Genomic DNA, 27971 nt, shown 5'->3' with positions numbered 1-27971 from the left:
CCGGCCCGGCCCGGCCCGGCCCCTGCAGCCGCGGGCGAAGTGGAGCCGGCGCCGCCGGGAAGACGCCGCCGACGCCTTCTGCTCTCCTGCTCTCCCTCCCCCCCCGCGCCCCGGCCGGGTCCGTCAACATGGCGAGCGCCTCGTACCACATCTCCAACCTGCTGGAGAAAATGACATCCAGCGACAAGGACTTCAGGTGAGATCCGCCGCCGCCGTCCCTCCGCGCCCTCCGCCGGCTCCGCGCCCGCGCTGCCCCTGCGGCCGCCTGCGTGCCGGCCCCGGGCCTGGTGCCGCGGCGGCCCGGGCGGGGGCAGGTGCCCGGTGGCGGGGCCGGTGCCGCGGGCCCGGGCTGTCCGCGCCGCCGCTGCGGGGCTGGGCGCGAATCTGCTGCTGCTGCCCCGGGAAGAAAGTTCCCGTGAGGGGATCCCCGCTCCTCGCTGCCCTTGAAGGACGGGGCGCGGCTGTGCGGGCACCGCCGCGGCCTCCGCGCATCGTGGGCAGAGATCTCCAGCAGGCGGGAGAAGCCGAGCCGCCCCAGCTTTGCTGACTCGCGTGGGGACAGGCGAGGGTGGAGGTCTGAATTCCTGAGCTCGCAGATGTTCAGAAGCCGAAGGGAAGAAGCCCTGAGCAACCAGCTGTCGCTGACCCTGCCTCGAGCAGCAGAGGTCGGGTGAGGTGGTCTCTCTCATCCCTTCCCAACTTCAGAAAATATGGATCCTGCGATTGTACGAATAGAAGCAGGAAGGGGTAGCCATTAGGGCAGACTCAAGACCGTGCAGGGGAGGGCCACGATGGTAAAGGGACTGGAGCATCCCCCTTATGAGGAGACACTGAGGGAGGTGGGTGTGTTTAGAGAAGAGAGGGGACCTTATATAGGTCTTTCAATATAGACCTGCATATAGTTCTTTCAAAGGTGGGTGCCAAGAGGACGGTGCCAGACGCTTTTCAGTAGTGCCCAGTGACAGGACTCAGAGGAATGGACATAAACTAAACTACAATAAGTTTCATCTCAACATGAGGAAGAGCTTTGTTACACTGAGGGCAGCAGAGCACTGGAACAGGCTGCCCAGGGAGGTCATGGGGTCTCCCTCGCTGCAGACTTTCATACCCACCCTGGACATGTTCCTGTGTCACCTGCTCTGGGTTACCCTGTCTTTGCACACGGGTTGGACTGGATGATCTGCAGAGCTCCTTTCCAACCCAGACGATTCTGTGATTCTCAGCTCACATCCTTCTGGATGCTATGTCTTTTAGACAGTGGGGTTTTGTGCTCCTCATGTAGTTTGCTACTGCCCCTGTGCATCCAGAGAGAAATCCAGTTAAGTCTTATGGAGAACTGGATTTAGTTTTGAGTTCAGGATCTGTCACAGGAGCACTACTTTTCCTTGGAACATTTGCTTGCTTTGTAATAAATTAATAGCAGATGAAATGTAAAATTTCAGAAAATAGAATAATACAATTAAAAAACAGCAGAGATAATACATTTACACAGTACCTCTGGCAAAGCATTAGGTTAAAAAGAATTACATTGTTTTGGTATTGAGTGCAACCAGAAATTCAAGTTTGAAGGTTTTACTTGTCTATGAGAGCGTATCAATACGGATAGGGAAAAGGCATAAAATACACTTGTTTTTTGTTGCTTTGCTGCAGCATCACAGTGCTTAATTTATTATTAAAGTCATCCAAACAAGTGTCAATGTATTAAAATCTAAAGGAAAACAGAGGTCCTGATATATAGGTATTTTGAATAATCTTGTTAGGTTTTGACAGAGTGTTTTAGCACGGGACACAAATTTGATATGGCATTTTTTGTGTCAATTTCTTTCAAATTTTAATAGCTTTATATTACCTGGAGAGTTCAGTGTAGAAATTGTGTAAATAAAATACTGAATAGTCTAAAAAGAGACAAACTAAAATTGTCTTTAAATTGTTCTGAAACTAGACTGAAACACTTTTTCCTCTAAATTTTACAAGATTTTTTTACTGTTTTCATACTAATTTGTTTCTGTGATTAAGTAAAATTTGCATTTTGTAGTTATGGGGAGGATTTACAGTAAGTTCCAGTAGATTTGTGATACTGATTTTTAGGAGTTCAAAACTTTCTGTATAGAAGGGCTAGGTTATACCTGTCCAGTGCAATTGTAGCAAACACTCTTTTCCTCCCAGCTGTGTGTAATTAAAACTTCTTGTGTAGTTCCTTTAGTAGAGCACACTTCAGAAATTCTGTTCTAGTAGCTTTGAACAATTTTGAAATTCTCAAATGTTAAACAAAAAAATGTCATAACATAGATTAAAATCTAATGTTGCAAACCATAAAAAAAAAGAGTGAAGATAGACCTTTACCAACTGGCTGTTATGGAGTAACATTTTATGAAACTTTATGTGTATTGTGTATTTGCATGATGGATAAAATAGTATTTAGTTTCAGTAATTATAAGTGCATTTGTTCTTTGATCATGTCTGTTTGAATAAGGACAGTGTAGTTATCCTGTTGATACCAGGGAGCAGAGTGTAAAACAATCATTCAAGTAAGCAGTCTACTGTAGAAAGTAATCCTCATTTTTCTTGATAAACTGACCTGTCCGATGCAGAGCTGGAATATGTACTTCTTGGAAGGTGTACATACTTGTGATTGTGTTGTCCACACAGAAGCTTGGGCGTAAGTTCTGAAACGGGCAGTCAGGTAAGGTGGCAGTTTCCAGTCTGGCTGTGGGAGGAGGAGTGTCCTCCCTGCAGCAGGAGAATGAGTGCTCTGAGTACAGGCTGGGAGCAGCTGCTGACACGCTGCCTGCTTTGCACCAGGTGAAGTTTGATGTGCAGGTAGGGTGAATTGGGACTAAAAGTCACATTAAAACTACTTAAAACTACGTTTCTAAATACCAGCAGTTTTACACTGAAGCTGCTTGGTCTCCCCACCCCATTGTGGTGTTTGGGTTGGTTTGCAAGTTTCAGTGGAGAAGTCTACCAAGAGAACCCCGTTGTGGTTGCATGCAGAGGCTGCTGGTGCACCTCAGCAGGATGTGCATGGTGTGCTTACTTCAGGAACTGACAAGAGAGTGATGAGTGGACATGACCTTCTCAGGCTAGGAAATAGGAGCTATTGGCCTAAGTTTTTAAGAAAAGGAGGTAAATGCAGCAGTAAGTTGGAGACAGTTTTTGAGTGTTCTAGTACTGTGTGACTTCATATATATGCTTAAATTAGGTCCTATCTGTTATCTTTACTTACCAAGTAGCTTTTTTCATTACTGTGCTTAAAAGCTGATGCTTTGCCTCCCCAGCCTGTTTTTGTGCACATCTGGTTCCTGTCAGACTGCAGGCTTGCTTCAGTGGGACTGTTGGAGTGAGTGAAAGAGGGGTGAAGTCTTACCTTAGAAACACCTTGAGACCATTAGATTGGAATTATTAAAAGACAGGACAAGTTGAGGTCCGTTATGTAGGGTTAGGTATCTGCCATTTGTGATGCTTATTAAGATTATGCAGAGTCTTGGCTTTTGTGTTCAGTAACAAGTAGTATCTGGCATGTCAAGCTGCAGAGATAACCTTCCAAGCATGACCTGAGCTGAAGTGATGTCTGCTTGAGGCTGATGTGCCTGAGGTCCAAATGTCACCCTTAGCTGTTTAACTACAAACCCTTGTTTGGAGTTTTGAGTGGGGGTTGGTGTCAGTGCCGAGGCCCGTGGGATTTGTAATTGAGTAACACATCTGTATTGCTGCTTCTGAGAAGAGAGGGCACTTACAAAAGAAAAATGGATTGTGAAACAGACTTCAGATTAAAAAGAAACAGAAGGCATAAAGGCAATATTTTTGGAAAGTAATTTTTCAGTATGTTCTTCTATTGGTAGATATTGACTGTTATTAAATAGTAAATTAATTGATATGAAGATGATTTTATTTGCTTGATCTCTCAAGAATTAATTTTGTTCTTCACTGTGGCACTCTGTATTGAGGGCTGGATAAATGTGATCAGCTCTGTTTTCTGGCTGTAAACAAGCTAGTCTGTACAAGGCAAGAAAATTAAAACCACATGGAACATAAGCATAACTTTTATTTCTCCCTTCATTAATTAAAGTTTGACTTTTGTGAATTTTATGGGAGAATGTTTGAGAAACTATATTTTTCTTCTTGGTTAAAACTTGTTTTAAAACAAACTCAGAGCAGAGATCTTTTTTTTTTAAACAGTTATAAAACTTGTTTTTTACAACATCAGCATAGCTTATGAAAGGACTACTTAAAATCTGTGAAAGTATCAGTTTTTCTTTGTGGAGATCATGTGCAATATAATGTAAATGCTGGAAGTAAAATATGTAGCTGTTCTCATAAGAGAAAGGTGATGACCTAGCTCAGTTATCATTTTCAAATACAGTTTTTCTTCCTTTCTGTTTTATATGTGCTACTTGCATCACAAAATAGACAACAGTAACTCAATGTTAAATGTGATTTGTTTGATAACAAATTATGGAAATGAGAATTTTGAATCCTAAGCACTGTGAATAACCCATATCCTTTTAGCAATAATTATCTCACATCTTTTGTCAGGTTTATGGCTACTAATGACTTGATGACAGAACTTCAGAAAGATTCTATCAAGCTGGATGATGACAGTGAAAGAAAGGTGGTGAAGATGATTTTGAAATTATTGGAAGATAAAAATGGTGAGGTACAAAACTTAGCTGTTAAATGGTAGGTATTCTTTTTTTATGATGTAAAGAATTGTATAATGACTGAACAATATAAAGCACTTCTGAAAACTCAAAGGACCACTTCACAAAATAATTTTGAAATTTATGTTCCCAAAGGAGCCCTTATTCTTGTAGATTACCTGCCTTAATGGTTGTAACATGAAAAACTATATGTTGTTGACATTGGGGATTAATATTTGGGGTTTCAGGCACCAAATAGCACAAGCAGTCCCTGCTGGAAGTGTTTGAGTGATGCACTTGCTCTTTGGTGCCAATTCTTGATTGCTAAATAGATAGAAAAAGCTTATAATTCAGTGGCAGTTGTCACATTGATACTTGATGGTGAGACCTTAGATGATGTGCAGGGGAAGAATTGTAGTATTAGAGTTGTTTTCAAGCAGACATGAAAACATGAAATGGTAAAGATGTGGCCTCGGTTATCAAAGTGGAACTTACCTTTTCACTAGCATTCAGAATGCTCTGCTGATGGTTTTACAAGCTTCACAGGGACTGTAAATGTTTTATGGGATCAGGGTGCATTTACTTGCCTTTCAGAGACTTCTGTTGCTTCACTGCCCTCTCTTCCTCACTTTATTGAGCTTTACATATGGTGTGAATTTTCCAGAGCACCCTTTGAAGAGGTGCTACATTTCTTACGACTTTTTGTTCTTGGCCATTCTGATTTTTGTGCGCTTTAAAGCGGGCCTCTCTTAGGAGGCATATAGTGTTCCTGAGAATGTTTCTTGTTTGTGAGCATAGGGTTTTTTTTTTTTAATACTCCATATACACTACTTAAATTCCATGAGGTATGGATTGGAGTAAACTTGGAGCTTGAGAAGTTTCACATTGTGACTAGCCAAGTTTGGTTTAGCTCGTTATTCTTTGTAGTTTAGCCCTGTCAGAGTAGCAAAGCAGAAAAAGCCCGTGTGTACCTCTGCTTATGTACTTAGAAGCAGTGTTTGCTTCAGCTTTTGAAGTGTTGTACGTGATGGTAACTAAAACCTTGCACAGACAAATGGGTGTTGGAATGTCAAGTTTCAAGCCAGATATTAGCGATGTTAGGTATATTAGCACTGTAATTGTCACTACTTTTTCCCTACTGTCACCAAGGATGCAGTGTTTTTAACATGTGTCTTACTCCTTTTCATAACAACACAAAATGACCTGTTTCTTTTTAATTCAAACTTCTGGAATATCTGCTCCTTATGTTTTCATGATTTTGAAACTGATTGCTTGTATTCAATCAGAAGAGCATATTGTTGTGAAACTTGGCTCAGGCTTAGAATTGTCTTTGTGCGCAATAGCATTTTATGGAAAAGTTACATTTTAGCATACATTTCTAATGTAAATCCTAAAGTTGTCCTGAAGTTTAGATTAATGCACCTAGAGACACATATCACCATCTTTAATGGCAGTGTTAGAATGTAGGGTCTAAAGTACAAGTAATGCTTACTAAAACATTAAAGAAAGATTGCAAAGGGAAGAGAATGAGAAAATAGATGACTTCCTGTGTGTGTGCACATCCTGTTCTTATTAACAGTTCTTCAGTTTTTAAATTTACTTTGATATATTGATAAAACTCTTGGATTTAACTAATATGACTGAATCTCTTTCAATTTTGGAGTGTTTTTGAGAATTCCAGATAATGTTAAGGAACAGTTTTACACTTATTTTAATGGGACAAGAAACATAATAGAAAAGTTTTCAGGTGAATTATGACCATCTGTGTAGAAGGTGGACATGTAAATGTTCTGGATCATATCAAGTTGTGGTTTTTTGTTTGTGTCCCAATCACTTGCAGCTATGATTTGAATAAAAAAAAAAAAAACAACAAAAACAAAAAAACAACAAAAACCACCACTCTTTTAGAGTATTCTTTTCTTAAAGCAGCTTGTAGTCAAAATACAGTTCATGACACTTTAAAGCCTAATATTACTGCTGTTTCCTGTTTGCTGTTCTTGTACTCCTTGTTCTTTTTCTCACACTGCTCCTTCCCTGGTTTTGTGACAGTCTGGTTTAGGGACTTTGTTTTCTTCTGGCGTATTGCTTTCCTCCTGCAGTTTACCTGTTGATAGAAAAATTGGCGGGGTGAAGGATGGGAGAGGCTGAGCACTACTAAGCTTTTTAGTTTAGGTTTTTTTAGTAGGTTTTTTAAGACAGTTCAAGCTGATCTGAAATCTTCCATCTGCCACAACACTCCATGTAAGACTGATTCGTTGGGAAGTTAATTTCAGCCAGCATATTTTTCTTGGCTTTTTAAATTTTAAATATTTTGTGCTCTTGTGTATTTCTGTTAAGGATTTCTTGGCACTTCCAGCTGAGGAAAGCACAAACTGTCTTTCGATCTCTCTTAATTTAAATACTGTGGTGAACATTAGAGACTGTTAGCAGTAACTTTTATCAGACCCTTGATGACCCATTAAAGTAGCAATTCCCTCTCATAGAAAGAGGATTTAAGACAGCCCAATATTCTTTTCAATCTGCACTTGAGATAGATTTTCCTTGAGGAAGGGAGAAAGGTGTTGGAGCTTGTTAGGGGAACTTTCTTTACAGGTAGATCAATTGAAATGCTCTGAATAAAACTCTTGCATAAGAGTCACTCTTTGAAGATTTGATTCTCGAGGTCACTGAACCCAGCAGATTTGAAACAACTCGGAGCAACCATTAAGCAGTATTTATTTTTAGGTGAGTGTAGCAACAAGTGAGCAGTGTTCCTGGTTTTGCCTTATCCACTGCTCGCTTTAACGCTTGAGTAAGAGGAGCTCCATTGGTTAAAATGCTGATGAACTTTTTCATTATTATCTCTACAAAGCACACTGGTGATTTTGTTCTTGCTCCTTTCAATTACATTATGCTTGTTTGGGGCAGGATAAACCAGGTAAAAGCAAAGCAGAAGTCAGTTTTTGGGTTCATTGGTATTTGAATAGCTGCTTTGCAAAATAGTTGTCCAGTTAATTTCTGAATAAAAGTGAAAATGAATGAGCTGCATTAGTAGTCTTGAAGTAAAAGTTGGCCTGCTGTAGTCTTTGACCCTACAGAAGGGAACTGAGTTTTATTTGTTAAGCTTCTTACTGCAGGCAGTAGATGAAACCTGTGTCAGTAACGACAGGTTCTTTACCTTGTTTTTCTAAACTGCATGTAAAATATTAAATGTATTTTTGTTGTCTCCAATTTTTGAAGGAATGATTTATGATTTACCTGATAGTCATAGGCTGTTTTACCATCCGCCAGTGTGAAAAAGGCTATTCTTACAGCATATCCTTAGTTTATCTTAGTAAATCTAGTCCAGCATGGCATCCTGTGCACCTTATGGCAGCAGTAGTTGCACTGCCTGTGGCTTGATTAAGATTATGTCCATGAGGTGTAGTCAAGCAGTGTGGTTTGTCTAAGTGTAGGTATTGTGTTGGTATCGCTTGTTCCTCATTGCTGATAATCTTTGTAATGCTCTGTTGGCCCAAATTGCACATTAATTGTTTCATGTGTTCAGTGTTGCAGCTTAACGATGAGCTGTTTCTTGTTTTGAACACTTTGATATTCTGCCATTTAAACCTACAAATAGAAATTTTTATTGATTCACACTATGAAATCTTTCCTGAACCAAGTAAGAAGTCAAACATACCCAAATCTATCCAGAGTGAAAAAAGAAGGTGGAATTAAAGTAAGCATTTCAGTGCTTCCTCCGTGTGGTACTGCAGTTTCTCTGCATTTATCAGAGTGACTTCTCTGGGCAGTAGTTCAATGTAGGGAGCTCTCCCTGACGCTGTGAGTCTGAGTCATTAGTGTGAGCAGGATGATGCATGTATTGGCTGCTGTGTGGCTGATCCAGTTCAGCAGCTTTAAAGCACTTTGTATGCTTTGCTAATACACTGCTGCACATCATGCTATACTAGTGATTTGAATAATGTGGGTTTTTTTAAATTTGTGAATTTTAATTCTTCCTTGTAAATAAATGTGCTTATTCCATAGCTGTTAAAATATGCCAGTTGGAGATTATAATTGATTATGTGTTGGTGTTCAGCTTCCTAATAAAGAGCTATGCTATGAACACCTTTATTTCCAAATGTGTGTAACTTAAAGGAGCCAGTGTGTTGCTGTTTATTTCCATAGGCAGCTGAATGAGCTTTTTACTTTAAGAGAACCTAGACACAAATTATTGGCTAGTAAAAGGGAAAAGATCAAAGATCATTTAAAACTATGCAAAATGGCCTTCAAGTGTGTAAAATACATGCTTAAGTGCAAAAGCTTTGTAGTCAGAACTGATTTGATACAAGAAGGTTATAGTATACTTTCAATTTCTGATAAGATTGATTTGTAATCTCGGACTAATAATAAGGTCTATAAGTGATATTTACTGATTGTGAAGGCCAGAAAAGCTTGAGGTAATATTTTGTAAAATTTACTTCACAATTGTTATGTCTGATTTGCTGAACTAATAGGTTGAATAAATAGGACTGAAGATGCTGATTCAGGTAATATATGGCTTAATACTTCCCAGAAACTGTAATTTATAGTGTGTATTAATATCATTCCAGTGGTTTGGTCATCTTTAAAACATTAGCAAAAAAGCGTTTCTGATTCTTAGCTGAGATGAATCTGATTGACTGGCCTTTACTGTGATTATTTTAATTACTCGTAGGCTGTATTTTGAAAAACAAGCATATTTAAATCAAAAGAATTCAGTAGTCGTTCAACAGTTCAGGTTTAAAACAAGGGGTTTTTAACCTTGTGTACTGTAGTCTGTTGACTGAAACACACAGGGAGTTTCATTTCTCTGGAGTACTATGGAGTCATTGTACCTTAGGATTCTACAGGTTTCTGTTCGAGTTGATTTGTGCTTTGTTGCTTGCAAAACAATTTACTATGCACCAAGAGTAGGTGCATGCAACAGTGCTGTGAGTAGCCACTGTCTGACAGTGGTGTTTATGAAGAGAAACTCTATATATAGATGTGTCAATGAATCATGGTGAAGGCAAAGCTTGACTGAAGAGTCAAATCAAGTTGTGAAGAAAGCTGTGAGCTTTTTCAGCAACTGGTGAAAATATTTCAACTGTAGACGGGGATAGCTTGATGTATTTGTGTCTCAGACATAATTATTGGTAATAATTTGTGTTAGCAGATGTTTGTGTACAGATTTAGCAGTTTTTAAGTTAGAGGCAAAAAGTCTTTACCCATATTAGTGTTCAGAAATTATTTTAATCATTCATAATTTAACATAATTGAAGCTATAAAATGAGCAGATTAGATTGTGGATATGGTCCTCTAAACCCCTTCCTACTCTCAGGGATTTAGTGGTTGTAGAGATAGTTTAATAGAATCTAAAGAATCCAGTACAGTGCCCTTTCCCTAAATTAAAGGGTAGTGTCAGGTTAGGGCATGAGGTCTGACTGCTTTTAAGGAAGGGATCTCTGTCAGAACTGTTAATTTCTGCAGGAACTGCTGAAGCAAGTTAGAAACCATCCATTACATCTTCATTTCTGTGCACTTAAAGGGCTTCTCTTTATACCTTCGATCAGATACCAGTCAGTATCTCAACTAAGAGTTCTCTTGAGATTATATGTATGCTGTACTTGCTAAAAATCTAACCCCAAAGTTGTTCTTGTGTATTTATTTTAAGGTTATATGTAAACCTCCATTAAATACTCTCCAAATGGAATAAATTGCAATCTTTCTGAATTTGTGGCTGATCATAAAGCATCAGTTTCAGATGTCTGTGCACTAGTTTGACTAATCTCAAATGAGTTCCAAATTCTGTGCATTAACAAATGGAGTGAGTTGCAAGTGATACTTCAGTGTCTGGTTTTGGCAAGTGTGTTTTGCCTTTGCTGCCTCTCCGCCCACCCCCCACATGTGTTTTCAGCGGGTTTTACCGCATGAGTACCCACATGCGTGGGTAAGGAGAGAAAGACACCAAGCAGGTTATGGTTTGTGAAGGAAAGCATAGGAAGTGCTAGGTGTGATTGCCTTGGGAGTTGCAGATTCCTGGGTGTTAATCCAAGTGTTGTGCCTCAAGTGCAAGCGCTGTTCTGAGTTCATGGGAGGTAAGGCCTTGTGAGCGTGGCCATCAAAAAAGGAGCTCCAGGTTTGCCTAACATGGGTGACAAGCCCCTGATGGCAAAACTCTGAACCTTACTCTGGTTACTATTGTGCAGCTAGTGCTTGAGTGCAAGGGCTTGCTTGTCCATGTCCTACTCCTGTGTGCTCTTGCTTTCTGCCTTTTGCTGATGATGGGCATTTTCTTATAATAATTGGGTCTTGCCCCTGTGAATTCTTGGACATGGAAAAAAGGGTAACAGCAATGGGGTACCTACAACAGGTTTGGGGATGGAAGATGCCTTTGGGTTTGTTTTACTGCATAGAGCCATGACTGAATCCAAATGTTGTATAGAATAAAGATGCAGTGATTAAGAATGTTGTTTACTTGTTTGTGAGTTATGCAGACACTGATGGTCAAGCATGTAAACTGATGGCTCTGGCTAGGTTAATTTTTGTTGTAAATCTTGTTGTGAACTGAGAAATAAGAGGGACTGTGGTTTTGAGACTGAAGCAGAACAGCCAGACAAAATGAATTTCCAGCTCCAAATAAGAAACATGTACTAAACAAGTGTTTTGTTACTAGATTTATGGAGGCAAGTTATCAGTCCAACCAGATGAGGGTTTTCAGTTTTTAGAATTCTGCTTTGTGTTGCTACCAAAACCAAGCTGAAGTTTATGACTTGAATGCAAAATACTGAAATAATATTGTTGCCAATTTAATACTCTTCTCTTGTTTATACAGTCTGGGACCTCTGGTGAGTAAAGTGAAGGAGTATCAAGTGGAGACCATTGTAGATACCCTGTGTACAAACATGCTTTCAGATAAAGAACAGTTACGTGACATTTCAAGCATTGGTCTTAAAACTGTGATTGGAGAACTTCCCCCTGCTTCCAGTGGTAAGGCATTTTGTGCTAAAGACTTTATGTAGTTGTATCATTTACTAATTCAAAAAAATTTAAAAAGCTGGAGGTTTTAGGGAAGAGTTTCAGTACTGGAAATAGTTTCAGTTAGGGTAAAAACATGGCACAAATACCCTTTGAGTTTCTCCTTCTCTGACTATATTGCCAAATTTTGCTAGTTTAAGAACATATTTTTTACTGAAGGATTGCATTAATGTGAAAAACAAGTTCAGAGAATATAAACTTCAGTATAACAAGTTGTAAAAGCTTCTGTTTTAATAATTGCCTTTTGGAGCACATCTAGGCTGTAGTAATAGCTAAATCTCATCTTGGTCTTTGGTTGATAATAAGCTTTAAAATTGATTACAACTCCTGTATTTTTCCTTAACCATCTGATTTCTTGTCTCACTTTCTAGGAATTGTCTTGGGAAGTACATTGTGCTTCTGACAGTTGCCTGTTAAATTAGTGAAAGTCTTATCTGCAGGTTTAAATGAAGGCAGTCTTTCCTCTAGAAGAGACACTAATGTTGATCAGCTCATCAGTTAATAGCATTTTTTTACTCAAGTGCTTTTTAGATATCATAGTGTAGGATATGAATGAAACTAGAGAGTAATTAAAAAGGCTTTGGAAACTACATTTTTAGAGACTGAGGTCTCGTGAATTTAAAAAAAAGCTCTGATTTTAATATCCTTTTTGAAAATTGACATGTAAGTCTTGCTTCTATCAAGCAGCAGTGAGATGCTTAAGCTTTACATAAGTAACTAATTTTAAGTCAATTGTTTTAAGCTTTTACTCTTGTGTTTGCCTACACAAAACAAAAGATTTTTGGGTGGAGGTGAAGCTCAAACAAAAATGTAGGCAAGTCTTTCAATATAATTAACATTCCTAGTATAAAAATAAACAGCATGTTATTTCTTGCTCCCAACTCAAACACAGATTGTTCTCTTTTTCTTAGCCTCCATGGTAACACATTAGACTGTCCACTTGTTATGTTTTAATTTTAGTTGTAGTTAAAAATGAGCCATAATATATATAAACTAGGTTTACCATAGGTTGGAATGGTATTCATTTCACATTAAAATTTGCAAAATGTGACTTGAGAAATTTCATGCAGGTGAAGATGAGTACTAACCACTGGGCAATCGTTACCATGATAGGAGTTCCTTCTCATAATTACTTCAAACAATGTTAGACAATTAGAGGAATGGGGAACTATTAAGTTGTTATAAAGACATTTTTACTTATATTTTAAAATACTTCGGATATAAATTTTCCCGCCTTTCTCAAATGTTTCAGTAGTATTTCAGTCAGGTACTTAATTTTTAAGTAGCTTCTTGTGCAAAATAATTCTATTTTGCTGCTTTTGTGCTTTTCCTTACCATATAGTATATACCTTCATTTTTACTTATACTCCTTTCATTTATTGCTCTAGACTTGTTGTGACTTTCACTTTCCATTGCTTGCCCTTCCAAAAGCAGTGCTCTGTTGTGTGTACCCTCTGGGACAGGAATCCTTCCTGCTTAGTATGTTTGTACATAGATAATTTTTCTGCTCTAATGCAGAGCATACATGACATTACCAGAGTGGCTGTTTAAGCTTGTTTTTTTGGTTGGAAAAAGCTTCTTTATGTAGATTGGGTTGCTTTCCATAGTCACAAAAATCATCTCTAGTATTAAAAGGTGTATTTTTAAAATATGGAAATGCAGAGGTTTTGTTGTACTTTCAGGTTCTGCATTAGCAGCTAATGTTTGCAAAAAGATCACAGGGCGTCTCACTAGTGCTATAGCCAAGCAGGAAGATGTGTCTGTTCAACTGGAGGCACTGGATATCATGGCTGATATGCTGAGCAGGTAAGCATCTCTCTTCTAATATGCTGGTGAATGCTCATAAATACTGCTTAAATCTTGAACTTCAGTTTTCCAAATGTTAAAATTAAATTATTCAAAGTCATATGAAATAATATGGTAGTGTTATATGTAGGTGAAACTTAATTTAGAAAAAAATAAGTGAATGTACTGAAGATAATTGGTTGATCAATTACTATTTAACTTTCTGAGAATTGTGGTTTTAAGCTTATTTTAATGTTTGTCGTTTTGAAGTTATGTTTTAAACTATCTCTTCTTTTAACAAGTTCTAAAACCTGAAATTTTAAACATTTGGTTGGAATGTTTGTGATGTTTGGGGAATTTTTGAAGGATTGTTTTACAGTATATGAACAAAGTTATCTAGATTCAATTGGTTTTGAGTTTGTGTTTTGTCTGTTTTAAGGCAAGGAGGACTGCTTGTTAACTTCCATCCTTCAATTCTGACCTGTCTGCTCCCCCAGCTGACCAGCCCAAGACTTGCTGTGAGGAAAAGAACCATCATTGCTCTTGGTCACCTGGTTATGAGTTGTGGCAATATGGTTTTTGTTGACCTCATTGAACATCTGTTGACAGAACTGTCTAAAAATGATTCCATGTCAACAACTAGGACCTATATACAGTGTATTGCTGCTATCAGTAGGCAAGCAGGTCATAGAATAGGTAAGAAAAATATATAAATTATCTTTTACTTTGAAGTTTTTCCGTGAGAGTAATTACTTAGCTAATTTTTTTATCTTACCAGGTGAATATCTTGAGAAAATAATTCCTTTGGTTGTAAAGTTTTGTAATGTAGATGATGATGAACTACGAGAGTACTGCATTCAAGCCTTTGAATCTTTTGTTAGGAGGTAAGTCATTCATGGGTACCTATTTCAGGCTTTCTTCAGATCTAGTAGTGTGTCATTTGGTTGTAAGCTGTCAAGAGACAGCCTCCTTCCTACAAATTACTCTTGCAAGCTTTGAGCTGGAACAGTTCCTTTAGCTATCTTGTAACTCAGCTCTTAAGCAGTGTGTTATGTCTGTACTCTACAAGCCTTCTACTGTGCCATTGCTACTTGTGCAAACAAAAGGTGGGAAGTTCTCTGATTGTATTTGTGTCCAGTAGTGGTGATAAAAAATTGGTATCCAAAGGCATATCTGAGTCCTTTGCAACCTTCCCGTCTAGCAGATCCTGTTAAAAAGTGACATTGCCCTTTCTGACCTTCCCTTTGAATTTCTGTAGTTCAGAGGGATGCCTTGATGGTGTCTTGGCTACTCTCTCCAAAGTACAGCTTGCAACACAAAATCTTTTAAGAATATTTTAGTACTTCAAAGTAATTTGACAGTGATTGTATTTTTATATTACACAGGTGTCCTAAAGAAGTTTATCCTCATGTATCTACTATTATAAACATTTGTCTTAAGTATCTTACTTATGATCCTAATTACAATTATGATGATGAAGATGAAGATGAAAATGCTATGGATGCTGATGGCGGTGATGATGATGATCAAGGTATGTTCTCTTTTTGGTTTGGGAGAGAGAATGAGCTTTTGATCTTGCACCCATCTGGGAGAATTGGTGTAGATGGTAATACTCCTGAGTCCCAGCATTTTAATTCAAATTTTGTACCTCTTTTAAACATGGCTAATGAACTCACTTCCTGGAATAAAAGTATAGGATGTTGATGCTGGAGATCAGTAATTGTGAGCGGGAACATAAAATACAAGACAAATATTTTAAAATACCTGAAAGGTGGAAACAGCCAGAAGCATGTGGCATGATATAAATCAAGTGAGAACATCAGTTAATGAATTGGAAATACATACACAGCATGGGAAAGGCTTCTCACTACTTTCCACTATAATATATTGGTACCTAATGCATAAAATCAGAATAGATTGAAAATGACTCAGTATTTTTCAGTAGGATTGAAGTATTTCAGACTGAAAGGCATAAGCTATTTTATTGTTAATATGGTGGCAAGCATTGCCAGATATAAGCTTTGTGAAAACTTGGACACACAAGTAATCTGAACTGAGGGCATAAAATTCTCATTACCTAAGGAAGGAGTGAGCTGTATAGCTGTTGCTTTAAGACCTGAAAAATCTATATTGCTTATTTTATGCTTTTTGTTATTTTTGGGGACAATGTATAGTTTGATTCACCTCTAGAAAGAAGCACACAGAATAATTTGTTGAATCTTGATCAGCTAGTATTCACTGTTCCTTTGTTGTCATGAATAAAGAATATGCTTTAAATCAGTAGTCAGGCTGGAAATATGATGGGGAGCTCCTTTTCCTGTTTGCAGTTTAAATTAATATGTGTGGGGGGTAACGTGAAAAAATTGGCTGAGAATTACAAGTTAGGCTGTTTAGAAGGCTTTTTGTGTGTGTGGTTTTTAACGTAATTCTGAACCTATTTCTTCATGTGTCTTATGCTAAGAACCCAACTTTTTAATTGTTGAAAAGTGTGTTCTTTTTAATTGTTGAAAATAAAACTTGATGCTTTGCTTGTCTAGACTTGAACATATGCATAATTTATTTTTTCAAGGGAGTGATGATGAATATAGTGATGATGATGACATGAGCTGGAAAGTGAGACGTGCAGCTGCTAAATGTCTGGATGCTGTGGTTAGCACACGACACGAAATGCTTCCAGAATTCTACAAAACTGTATCTCCTGCTTTAATAGCCAGATTCAAAGAACGTGAAGAGAATGTTAAAGCAGATGTTTTTCATGCATATCTTTCTCTTTTAAAACAAACTCGACCTGTGCAAAGTTGGCTTTGTGATCCTGATGCAATGGAACAAGGAGAGACACCTTTGACAATGCTTCAGAGTCAGGTTATTTGTAAAGATTTTTGTTATCTTTGAGAAGGCATGGTAAAATTGCACCCTGTTCATAAGGATAGTTCATTCAATGTGCTTTGTCCTGTAGTAGTAACATAGAGAGCAAGCTGGATAAAGTGGCCCCAAAAAATGCAGCAATCTTAGAAACTGAAATGGACTTGTACAAATGTGCTTATTTAATTTGTTTACTCACCTGTAAAAGTTGCATGTCCTATGTCATTTAGCCACATTGCCAAAGCAAAAGTTACTTCCTGCGTTCTGTATCCAGACATAAGATGAAGATAAAACTTAATCGGCTGCAACATTTTTTATTTGCAGAATAGAAAAGATAATGCTGGAAAACTTCATCTAAGTGAATTATTTAGGTGACTTTTCAATTGTTGCTCTCTACAACAAGTTTTATTAATGCAGATCACCTTTCAAAGCTAAATCACTTTTTTTAAAAATGCAATTATTTTGAATCTTCATTTCCCAGTGTTTCTACAACTTCTCTAGTTCTGTAGAGAAATCAGGGGATTAGGATGCACATATTTCTTTATATGCCCCCAGTGTTCAATAATGAAAGAAATGCCAGCTATTGAATCAATTAACAGATGTGTGATGATTACAGGTTCCCAACATAGTTAAAGCCTTGCACAAACAGATGAAGGAGAAAAGTGTGAAGACTCGTCAGTGCTGCTTTAACATGCTGACTGAGCTAGTAAATGTGTTACCTGGAGCCCTAACACAGCATGTTCCTGTACTTGTACCAGGTATGAGAAACACAGCATGAACTTAAATACTTAGTAATAAATGGTATGGGAAGTTATGAGACATCAAAATATTGAAGTCCCGACTGTGTTTTTTGCAAAAGCTTTGAAGTGTGGCTTCTGTTAAAGAAAATGGCAAAATAATCAGCTATCATGTGTATCCATATAAATATTTGAGTCATATATTTCCATTAATCTTAAAGAGAAGATTAAAGGTTTTTTCTTCTTTATAAAAAAAAGAAGTTAATTTGATTCTTAATTACAAAATCAAACTGCCTTCTTTTCCATCCGAACAGAGAAAAATATTTTCCATAGTTTAGCTTTTAAAACTTAAAATGTTGAAATTTGAAGTAATGGTCAAAAGTGAGGTTGAAAATGTTAAAGGTTCAGAGTTTCTTTATAATTAAGAAAATATGTCATAGACCCTTGAATGACCCTTGTCTTTTGAAGGGAGGTAGCTTAAAAGCTAATTGGTTGAATAAAGTGATTAAAGGGGCCTGGAAGCATTCAGAAAGATGGGGAGCCAGAAGGTGTAAATTCAGTATAGCTGCCTTCCTTTGGAAATTTTAAAGTGTTCTAGCAGACATTATAAATACCTACCCTAAAAATACATTTTTTTTGGTTTCTTCCAGGAATAATCTTTTCACTGAATGACAAATCAAGTTCTTCTAATCTGAAGATAGATGCTTTGTCTTGTTTGTATGTGATCCTCTGCAATCATTCTCCCCAAGTCTTTCATCCTCATGTTCAAGCATTGGTACCTCCAGTTGTAGCTTGTGTTGGTGACCCATTTTACAAGATAACATCAGAGGCACTTCTGGTTACCCAACAACTTGTAAAGGTTATTCGTCCTTTAGACCAGCCTACTTCCTTTGATGCTACTCCTTACATCAAAGATTTGTTTACTTGTACAATCAAAAGATTAAAGGCCGCTGACATTGATCAGGAGGTGAAAGAAAGGGCAATATCTTGCATGGGTCAAATAATTTGTAGCCTTGGTGACAGTCTAGGCACAGACCTGCCTAGTACACTTCAGATCTTTCTAGAGAGACTGAAGAATGAGATCACTCGGTTAACTACTGTGAAGGCAATGACATTGATTGCTGGTTCTCCTTTGAAGATAGATTTGAGACCAATCCTTGGGGAAGGAGTTCCTATTCTTGCTTCTTTTCTGAGAAAGAACCAGCGAGCTTTGAAGCTGGGCACTCTTTCTGCGCTAGATATTTTAATTAAGAATTACAGTGACAGCTTGACAGCTGCCATGATTGATGCAGTCCTGGATGAGCTTCCACCTCTGATTAGCGAAAGTGACATGCACGTATCACAGATGGCCATCAGTTTTCTGACAACGCTGGCTAAAGTATATCCTTCCTCCCTGTCAAAGATTAGTGGCTCCATTCTCAATGAACTTATTGGGCTGGTAAGATCACCCCTACTTCAGGGTGGAGCACTTAGTGCCATGCTAGAATTTTTCCAGGCTTTGGTTGTGACTGGTACAAACAATTTAGGCTATATGGATTTACTGCGCATGTTAACGGGTCCAGTGTACTCCCAGAGCACAGCACTTACTCACAAGCAGTCTTACTATTCCATTGCCAAATGTGTCGCTGCCCTCACTCGAGCCTGCCCTAAGGAAGGACCGGCTGTCGTAGGTCAGTTCATTCAAGATGTTAAGAACTCGAGGTCCACAGATTCCATTCGTCTTTTGGCTTTGCTTTCTCTTGGGGAAGTTGGGCATCACATTGACTTAAGTGGACAAATCGAGCTGAAGTCTGTAATACTGGAAGCGTTCTCTTCTCCTAGCGAAGAAGTCAAGTCAGCGGCATCGTACGCCTTAGGCAGTATTAGTGTTGGCAATCTTCCTGAGTATCTGCCATTTGTCCTACAAGAAATAACCAGTCAGCCTAAGAGGCAATACCTTCTTCTGCATTCCTTGAAAGAAATAATTAGCTCTGCGTCAGTGATTGGTCTCAAACCATATGTGGAGAACATCTGGGCCTTACTCCTGAAACACTGTGAATGTGCAGAAGAGGGTACGAGGAATGTTGTTGCTGAATGCTTGGGCAAGCTTACGTTGATAGACCCAGAGACTCTGCTTCCACGACTCAAGGGATACTTGGCATCAGGTGAGGAGTAGTAATGCACATATGTACTGGAGCAGATGGCTTTATGATACCTGTTAAAAATGGATCTTTTTTTCAAATTACTTGCTTAAATGTTGTGTCTTGAAGTTTTGCTCCCTTCCCCCAACAATGGAAGGTTAAGGTTTTTTGTGTTTACTAGAAGTTGTTAGTCATACACAACAAGAATTACTTGTGTTCTGCTTTCAGACATTATATTTCTGTTAACAATGTTATGCTTTATGTTTAAGACAGAGCTATAAACTTGAAGGAGAAGGAGAATGGGTGACTAAGGGACAAATTGACAAACCAGTTGCAACATTTTGACCTTTTCATGTCAGCTATTATATTCCTAATTTTTAGATAAGGATTCTGAAATTCTTAAAAATTAGGAAAGAATTTTGTGCGTAATTAATGAATCAGTCTCATATCAAGAACTGTATTCACGTGTTTTCTTCATGTGCTTCTGCTGTAAGGGGGAGAATTTTTTTGTAGGCCGATGTGTGATCATAAATAATCTGTTTTAATAGGCTTATTGCTCACATTTTCTATAGGAGATAACATTACATGCTTATTACAATGTTATGGTATTTTCCCCCTGTTTAAAATATTCTCTCTGTAGGTTTATTTGAATTACATGTTGCATTGCTAGCAATAAATAGCATTGTTTGCTGTTTCTTAAGAGTATTAGAAGTCTAAGAGGAATGAGTGGCACTGAGCATGATTTAGATTCTGTTGTTGTTCTGTTTTAATCTTTCATGTTCACACTTTTGTTTCCTATTAGGGTCCTCATATGCTCGAAGTTCAGTGGTTACTGCTGTTAAGTTTACTATTTCTGATCATCCTCAACCCATAGACCCACTCTTGAAAAACTGCATAGGTAAGTACTCCACTTATCCTGACAGCTTCTATGTTTTCAGGCAAGAGAATTACATTTAAATTTTCTTTTTGTGTTACCAGAAGTAAGTATTTTGAAGATACTAGAATTAGCTGTTAATGATAACTGTTGGAAGAGTTACAAGATGTTTCCATAGTAGCCAATGATTTCTATTAACACTAATTTATTTGAATTCTGAGCAGTAAAAATTATGTCATTAAAAATTCTATGTATTGACTTTGTGATGGGCAAAACAAGAAGCTAATGTTTTTAGTAGGATGAGATCCAAAAGCTTTCCATGTTTTTGCCAAATTATATCAGTTTGATTTAATAAGATGTACTATATTTACCAAGAAATGCGGTCTTGGAAATATTTGACATTCAGCCACTTAAGATGTGTATGCTTGTGTGAATTATTCTGAGTATTACCAGGTTTTGAATTGTAAATATAGGTTGTTACGATTCTGTAGTGCTTGTAGTCTGAAAGCATTTGGAATTGTGTGTATTTTTATACAGGAGTAAGGTAATCAGAGCTTTCAGTGTAACATCAGTATGACAAAGACTTTTGCAATGCTGTGGCTTTTTTATTTTTGCATTTGTATGACAAAGTATTGTAGATTTTTTAAGATGTTATGAATGTTCTGTGCTTGTTTAATTACAGGTCTAAAGATCTGTAAAAACATGATCTATGCTTCTTAACCTAATAGGAGGAGAAAGATTTAAAGCATAAAGTTTTGTAAAGCGCAAGGTTTTTGTTTATAGGGAAATGAAGTGAGTTTACTGTGTGTTATTTTCATCACTAAGCTTTTTTGTTTTCTAAGTAATATATTCAAGAATTATGTTTGTAGGTTTTCCCCCTTTGTCTTGCCCCTTTGGTTTCTGGAAATATTTATTGATTATTCAGTCAAAAAGCTATCAGAATCTAGTACTTTAAAAACCTCAGTCATTTTGAGTTTTGTAACCCAGTTTTTTGGTGGGAGTAAGAGTCACTTTGTTTGAGGATATATTCTTGCAGCCATTTATTTTTAATACAGCTGTGTTAGAGAAGTATAGAAGAAACTAATTTAAAAATGCCCAAAGGTAGGGGTGCATGGGAGAGGTGGTGCTACATTAATATATACTGAGTAGGCCAATTTTATAATAATTTAGGCATTCTCAGTATATGCCAGTTTGAGGGTTAAAAAATCAGTTATGTTGGTAGTTTCCTTGAGAGGTGTTCTGGAACTCCTGAACTGCAGAAATTGAAATTGGTTTTCCAGTGCATATTTTGAGAGAATTTTAATAAATGGAAAAAATGAAAGGTTAAATGTAATTTTCATTAATTTACATGAAAAGAAAGTTTATAAGTCATTGTGACGGCAGTTTATTTTGTTGGTATTTCTTCTACTACTATTTCATTATATGAAGTATAATATATAACAATTATATTATATTAATAGCTTTGATATGGTGATAATTGATCCTTTATTTGTGTAATCATGCTGAAATAGCAGGTGTCTGTTACATTAAAATAACTCCTGCACTAAGTATGTCTTTTTCTAAGTTTAAAACTAAGCAAAAATATTTTAAAAGTGGCAAATGTAAAAATCCTCATAGGTTGCTTTCTTTCTGTGTGTGATTGCAGGTGATTTTCTGAAAACTCTGGAGGACCCAGATCTCAATGTCAGGAGAGTAGCCCTAGTGACTTTTAATTCAGCTGCCCACAATAAACCATCTTTGATAAGGGACCTCTTAGATACTGTGCTTCCTCATCTTTACAATGAAACAAAAGTCAGAAAGGAATTAATCAGAGAGGTAAGATAACTGAGAAAAACAATGCTAAATATGTAAGTAGGTGATTTTTTAAAAGTGTATTACTTAACTTTTTTTTTTTTTTATTCACTGACAGGTGGAAATGGGACCATTTAAGCACACAGTTGATGATGGGTTGGACATAAGGAAAGCAGCTTTTGAGTGCATGTATACTCTATTGGATAGCTGTTTGGATAGACTAGATATATTTGAATTCCTAAACCATGTTGAAGATGGCCTGAAGGATCACTATGATATTAAGGTTAGCTGTCATTTTTCTCTGTGAAAGGAGTGACTGTCGAAATATTTCAAATAGTTAATAGACTGAAATGGTGAAAATATTACTTCACATGCTTAAGTACTTCACTACATTTGCCATTTTAATTAAAGTGTGACTGTTCAAAAGGTTACACAGCATGGTGAGAGATATATCTCCATGTATGTGCCAGGCATAACTGTTGTTGAATTGGGTTTTTCCTCACCCTAGATGCTGACCTTTTTAATGCTGGTGAGACTGTCTACCCTTTGTCCAAGTGCAGTGCTGCAGAGGTTGGACAGGCTCGTTGAACCTCTGCGTGCTACGTGTACAACTAAGGTATTTCAGCTTATTTAAATGCATTGGTTTGTGTTTTCTTATAGAAATATAAATGAACTTGTGTTTAAAGAATACCTTTGTACTGCTGCAGCGTTTCCTGAGTTACAGTTGATAAGCTGCAGTAGAGACGATAATTAGATTAGAAATGAATGGATCTTTTTTACAAGTGTTAAATGTATTTAAATTACAGATGGAGAGAGATTTGTAAGCTTCTTTTAAAAAATCCTCTGTTTCTTTGATGCATTTTCTTTTGTTCCTTAAAAATTCAGCTGCCACTTGGGCAACTTGTAAATCTGAAACTGGAATACTGAGGGTTTATCTCACTTCTGATGATGATGTTGTTTCAGACAAGCATTTGGCTGATAAAGGCGGTGTAAAGTAATGTTTGTTTTGTTAGACTTTTTGTCTAGACTTCTGTTAGAGATTTTGTCAGTTACCCCACCTCTTCTTCATTTATATTACAGGATTATTGGATCTTTGTAGTTAGTCTCCTTCCATTCCTGCTTGGTTTTGATTCACCTGCATGCTCTGACAGTCATTTATTGTCTGATTTACTTCGCTTTTCATTACTCTAGTCTGCTTTATTTCACATAATGAAAATTGACTGCCTTTAATTATAATTCATGTTTGTAGCACTGAAATATCTTAGAGAATAACAAGAGAAGGTTAAGCAGTTATTCTAATGAAAGTCAGCTTCTTTAAAAAGTTCTGTCCTCTGGAAGCTGGGAGTACTCTGATAATAGCAGTTTAAAGTCATTTACTGACCTTACTAGCTTAAAGGCTGGCTGCTATAGTTGCTTTGATTTGTGGTTGACTTGGCAGCTTACAACTTTTTTCTGCTTACCTTGCCGTGTCAGAGCTTCAGTCTATTTGTAAACTGCTGGTAAAAATTCTGCTAAAAAGATTTTTGGGGGTATTTTTTGTTTGGTTGTTTTTTTTAAGAGCATAGATAATTTTGAGAGGAAATATGGTTTTTTTTAAGGTACATTTTTTAAGATTGTATAGAGGGAGGGTTGAGTAAAGTTTCAAACATACTTTCATTTTTTCTGTAGGTAAAGGCAAACTCAGTGAAACAGGAGTTTGAAAAGCAAGATGAACTAAAACGATCTGCTATGAGAGCTGTAGCAGCACTTCTAACCATTCCAGAAGCAGAGAAGAGTCCATTAATGAGTGAATTTCAGTCACAGATAAGCTCTAACCCTGAGCTGGCAGCCATCTTTGAAAGTATCCAAAAAGATTCATCATCCACTAACTTGGAATCAATGGACACTAGTTAGATGTTTGTCTAATGGGGACCATTATGTTGAACCATATGATGCACTGAATTGACAGGTTATGAGTAAGAAACAGAAAAAGTATCTAATCCACACATTGTTCCACTTTATTTACCTTTATGGAGACAGTTGGCTTTTCCCATTATTGCTTTTCTAGCATTTATTCCAGAAATGTATTTCCATAGTCCAGAGTTTAACCACTCTTGTTTTAGTGGATTTGGCCACATTTGGGAATTAAAAAGTTGACTCATGGTGTATGGAAATAAATTCCAACATCCATTTGCCCTGTAATGTTTAGGATTAAAATGTCGAAATTTTGTGACCATGATTTTTTTTTCTTTTAGTCATTCTTTCTACTTGTAAACAATATGGGGGGAGGTGGGAATCAAGTGTCCAGGTGCACCATGTTTTTTGTATAACTTTTTATTCTTTTTTGTTTCAGCTTCATAAATTGGTTTGGCTGGCAGATGAATTATGTGTAAGATTTATTATATTAAAAAGAGAGTTTGGGCACAGTTCAAAAAGAGCAGACATAAATGTCATTTTTACAGATGTGGGGATTAGAAAACCAATATCCCTGTTGTGCACACTAATTTTGCATGAGCAAGTTTACAAATATATATTGTCTGTAAAACAGCATGTGCAGTTTATTCGTAATGCAAGTTAAAATAAGTTCTACTGTATCAGTGCAGTTTTCAGGTATTTTGACATACAGGCCATTCAGACAGGAAGGGATGAATGAAGGTTTGTTGTCTTAACCTGGCTTTTTAAAATGCCAGTAATATGACCCTGCAGATACTCTTACAGTAAACATGACAGTTTCTGCAGTTTTCATGGTTTTTCATTCCCAAAGACTGAATCCACTGGAATTAAGGTGGACAAACTGTGAGATTGGAAGGAAACATGATGGAGGTAAAATGAGCAGAGACAAAAAGAGCTGCTCAGTGGTTCCTGAACTTGGCATTCGACTTAGCTTTTATTATAAAAGTATGAAGGAAGTTTCTTCAGTGGATTCTATCTCCTATTCTTCATCTGACAGCTTTTGTTAAGGCACTAATATATGGTGTTACCTAGACAAGTGTTGCCAGACCATCATTTTGTTCTGGCACGTGGCACCACCAGTTGGCTGCAATGCTGCAAGTGCCGTACAGTATTCTGGTGAGACAGGAAACAGGGAATGGCCAAAGGGCTGGAGAGAGATAGAGAGCAAACAGAAGAAAACATTCCTCTGTGGATACAATGGGGTAATTTAGAAATGGACCTTTACTGGAGAGCTGACAGTCCCACAATGAACTGGATTTGGGAATTTAATAACACAATGGTCAGGGACCACTGCCTCATTACTTGTTTTATGCAACTGCTTAGTTGTCTTTTTTTCCTAAAGTCAGATATGAATTTGAATTTTTTTAGTTAACTGGTCTTTTTTAGCTAGTTAGATATTTTGGAAACCTGTTATGTGGGTACGTGGCATAAGCTGCTACGAGACTGAAAATGCATTCGTTTTTATGACCTCAGAGACAGTTTCCTGTGAGCATTGGGGCTTGGGGGCAGATCTTCACCTTACATGCTTGCAGCTTGGGAAAAGCAAAGGAGATATTGGTACATTTTACCTTAATAGAAGGACCTGAACAAAGAAGTCTATGAACTCATTCAATAGTAACAATTCTAATGCTGTAGAAATTTTTGAAAATGTAGCTTTCTCTGTCTCCAAAGTCTTCATACTAATGTAACAATTGTCTTCTAGAAGTAGAAATAAATGAGATTAAACATACCAACATATCTAAATGTCATGAAAAGGAGTGGGATGACTAGAGAGAAACCATACAGTAGAAAAATCACTGTGAATTAAGTATATGCTATCTTACTGTATAAATCATCTGCTTCAGTTGCAGCAATATACAGGCCTCCTAATTAAGAATCTGTTGTACTAATTAGTTGTCAGATTAATCTTTGAACTTTTTGTGTTAAGTTTTCAAAGTATATTAAAATGTTTTATAGATCTAAAGTTAGATGTGAGAATGGTATGATAAACATAAACCATGAGGCTAAAACAGGAAAAGGGAGTAGGTGACAGTGGTAAGTGAACAGAATATTTGTAGTTGAGAATCTGTGTGTGCTTCTGCACTACCCTAACAAACAGCTGATGTGCTGGAGGCAGATCATCTTCACTTAGCTTTACAGTACTTTACAGGGGAGCAAGCCTAAGGACAGAAGGGAAGCTTGAGCTCTATCACCTTGTGAATGCTTTCTTGCAGAAGAGTAATTTTCACTTTGATCACTGACAAAGCAGGTAGAAACATAAGAACTAAGTCTTCTCTGTAAATTGCAGAAATTCTGAGTGTGGTTGTCTCCCCATAGCAGTTATTTTGGTTATGTGGGAAGACTATCTCATAAAGATTGTAACTCCACCATAATTACTGAGATAATTTATCCATGTTACAAAATCTAACTATGTTAGGTGTTGAAATTCCACTCAGTTTCACTGGATCACTGGATTGAAAGTTTTCTTTGGTTTTCCCTCTGTATATCCAAGTACTTGTATAAATCTGGTGTGTTGATGCTTTTAGATCAATTACGTTCATGTCATTCTCTTAAGGAAGATGTCAGAAATACCTGTAGCTGTTTTTTAAATGCTGAGTATTTGAAACTGAAATAGGAAATTTCTCTCACTAAAACACAAACCAGCATTCTCAAAGGCTACTCTTAGGATGTTTGGTAAAATCAGAACTTTCTCTAGTATTTTTCATCGCTTTGCACACTGACAATTGAGACACATTAACAAGCTTGTGCATAATACATAAATGGTTGGCCAGTCCTCACATTGTAGATTCTTGGGTTAAAATATTTTTGTATCTCAAAAATGCTTCACGCTCTGTTTTTCAGTGAAAGAACTCGCCATTCTTACAAGAGTTTTTTTCTAAAATTAGAAATTGAAACCTACAAATGCTTCAAGAATGCTGCACTTCAATCATGTAAATTTATTTTTTATATTATTTTCCTTCCAAGTACGGCATCTAATACAGCAGTTGACAAAATAAAGAGAGATGTACTACTCCACTTGTATTTTTATGAGGTGTACAAAGCAGCACATAGCCATGTAAACAGCATTGCTTCCTTTGAATGAAGGATTATATTTAAATTTCATCAACTCCAAGTTAGGAATTAAAACTCCATATCTGCTCCTATCGTATTTGCCTTAACAGATATTCTCAATAGTGAGGCTTGGAACAAGTTCACCCTGTACTGGTGGACTCAGTAGTAGGGATTTAGCAACTGTTCTCATACTTACTGGTACTTCTCCTCCATTACCTCCACTTCTAAAAGCAAAGTAACATGTGGCCTTGGATGTGTGTGTGTGGGTTGTTTTTGTTTTGTGAGTCCTTATCATTCTGACTGAAATAATACTTCTTTCTGCCAAACAGTTCAACCTGCAGCCTCTGGGTTTTATTTCCCTGTTGCTCTAAACTTCAGATAAAATGTCTATTTTGTTATTGCTGTTCTTAAAATTAATTCTGAAAAAAAAGAAAAATAGTAGTCAGTTTATTACTTTTTTTTCCCCCTCTTTGCTTCCTCCTTGCTATGTGATGGGAAGATTTGAGTGCTGCACTACTGAACATGAGGAGTAAAAATTCTGGCAGCAAGTGTTGCTCCCTGCCCTAGAAGAGCTCTTGGGTATAGTTGTAACTCTCACATTAAATCCACCTTCTTCATCAGTATCCATTTATAATTTTTCATTGTATCTGAGTTTGGAGATGGAGTTTTTTAAGAGTAATGAAGTAAATTAATCTTGCATGAGCAGTGTTGGTGAAACAGGGAAGCTTTCTGCAAATGAAGCTTTTGTGAGAATCGGGCAATTTTGTCTTGGTATGGAGTTGGACTTCTTTAGATTTGTTCCCACCCCATGAGGCTTTAATACTTCCACATAATCTTAAATCAGGAAAAACCTTTCAGAAAGGACATCCATCCCCCAAAACAAACAAAGGATTTCTGCTGATGTTCACCTGTGTGTTGTGGTTTAGAGCATGACACTGAACCACAGAAGAAATAAAAGCATGCTTCTAAGAACAATGCTGGACACTGGCTGGAAGATGTTAGCTAAACTGTTATGCTGAGAAAAAGACAAATCCAAAGAGATTATTTTAATTTAAAATAATTTTCTCTGTGTTCTGCCTTTGATGTTTTTGAAGAATGGGAAATAGAGAAGGGAAAGAAAAAAGTAATGGGCAAGTGGTGGCCTGTGATCCCAGAGCACAAA

At 37.3% G+C, this 27971-nt stretch overlaps 1 protein-coding gene across 1 annotated transcript; it reads left to right on the top strand.

Annotated features, from left to right (window-relative positions):
* Window positions 1-27940, top strand: CAND1 (cullin associated and neddylation dissociated 1). Its single transcript, XM_058804929.1, has 15 exons — window positions 1-196; window positions 4537-4680; window positions 11455-11609; window positions 13340-13463; window positions 13882-14138; window positions 14221-14326; window positions 14828-14973; window positions 16012-16304; window positions 16921-17062; window positions 17692-19185; window positions 19964-20059; window positions 21681-21850; window positions 21945-22109; window positions 22335-22442; window positions 23495-27940. Exons 1-15 carry the CDS (start codon window positions 129-131, stop codon window positions 23717-23719), a joined length of 3693 nt encoding a protein of 1230 aa, XP_058660912.1. The 5' UTR covers window positions 1-128; the 3' UTR covers window positions 23720-27940.
* The last annotated feature ends 31 nt before the right edge of the window (window positions 27941-27971 follow it).

This window comes from Ammospiza caudacuta, chromosome 5, assembly GCF_027887145.1.
Source record: "Ammospiza caudacuta isolate bAmmCau1 chromosome 5, bAmmCau1.pri, whole genome shotgun sequence".
NCBI lineage: Eukaryota > Metazoa > Chordata > Aves > Passeriformes > Passerellidae > Ammospiza > Ammospiza caudacuta.
Note: the sequence above shows the minus strand (reverse complement) of the source record. Positions and strands in the feature narration are given on the sequence as shown.

Bases quoted from the DNA above. Each gene is read 5' to 3' on its own strand.
- CAND1 (XM_058804929.1), top strand. From the start codon at position 129: ATGGCGAGCGCCTCGTACCACATCTCCAACCTGCTGGAGAAAATGACA. The intron at 17,063-17,691 runs GTATGAGAAACA...GGTTTCTTCCAG, and splicing joins TGTTCCTGTACTTGTACCAG to GAATAATCTTTTCACTGAAT. The intron at 19,186-19,963 runs GTGAGGAGTAGT...GTTTCCTATTAG, and splicing joins CAAGGGATACTTGGCATCAG to GGTCCTCATATGCTCGAAGT.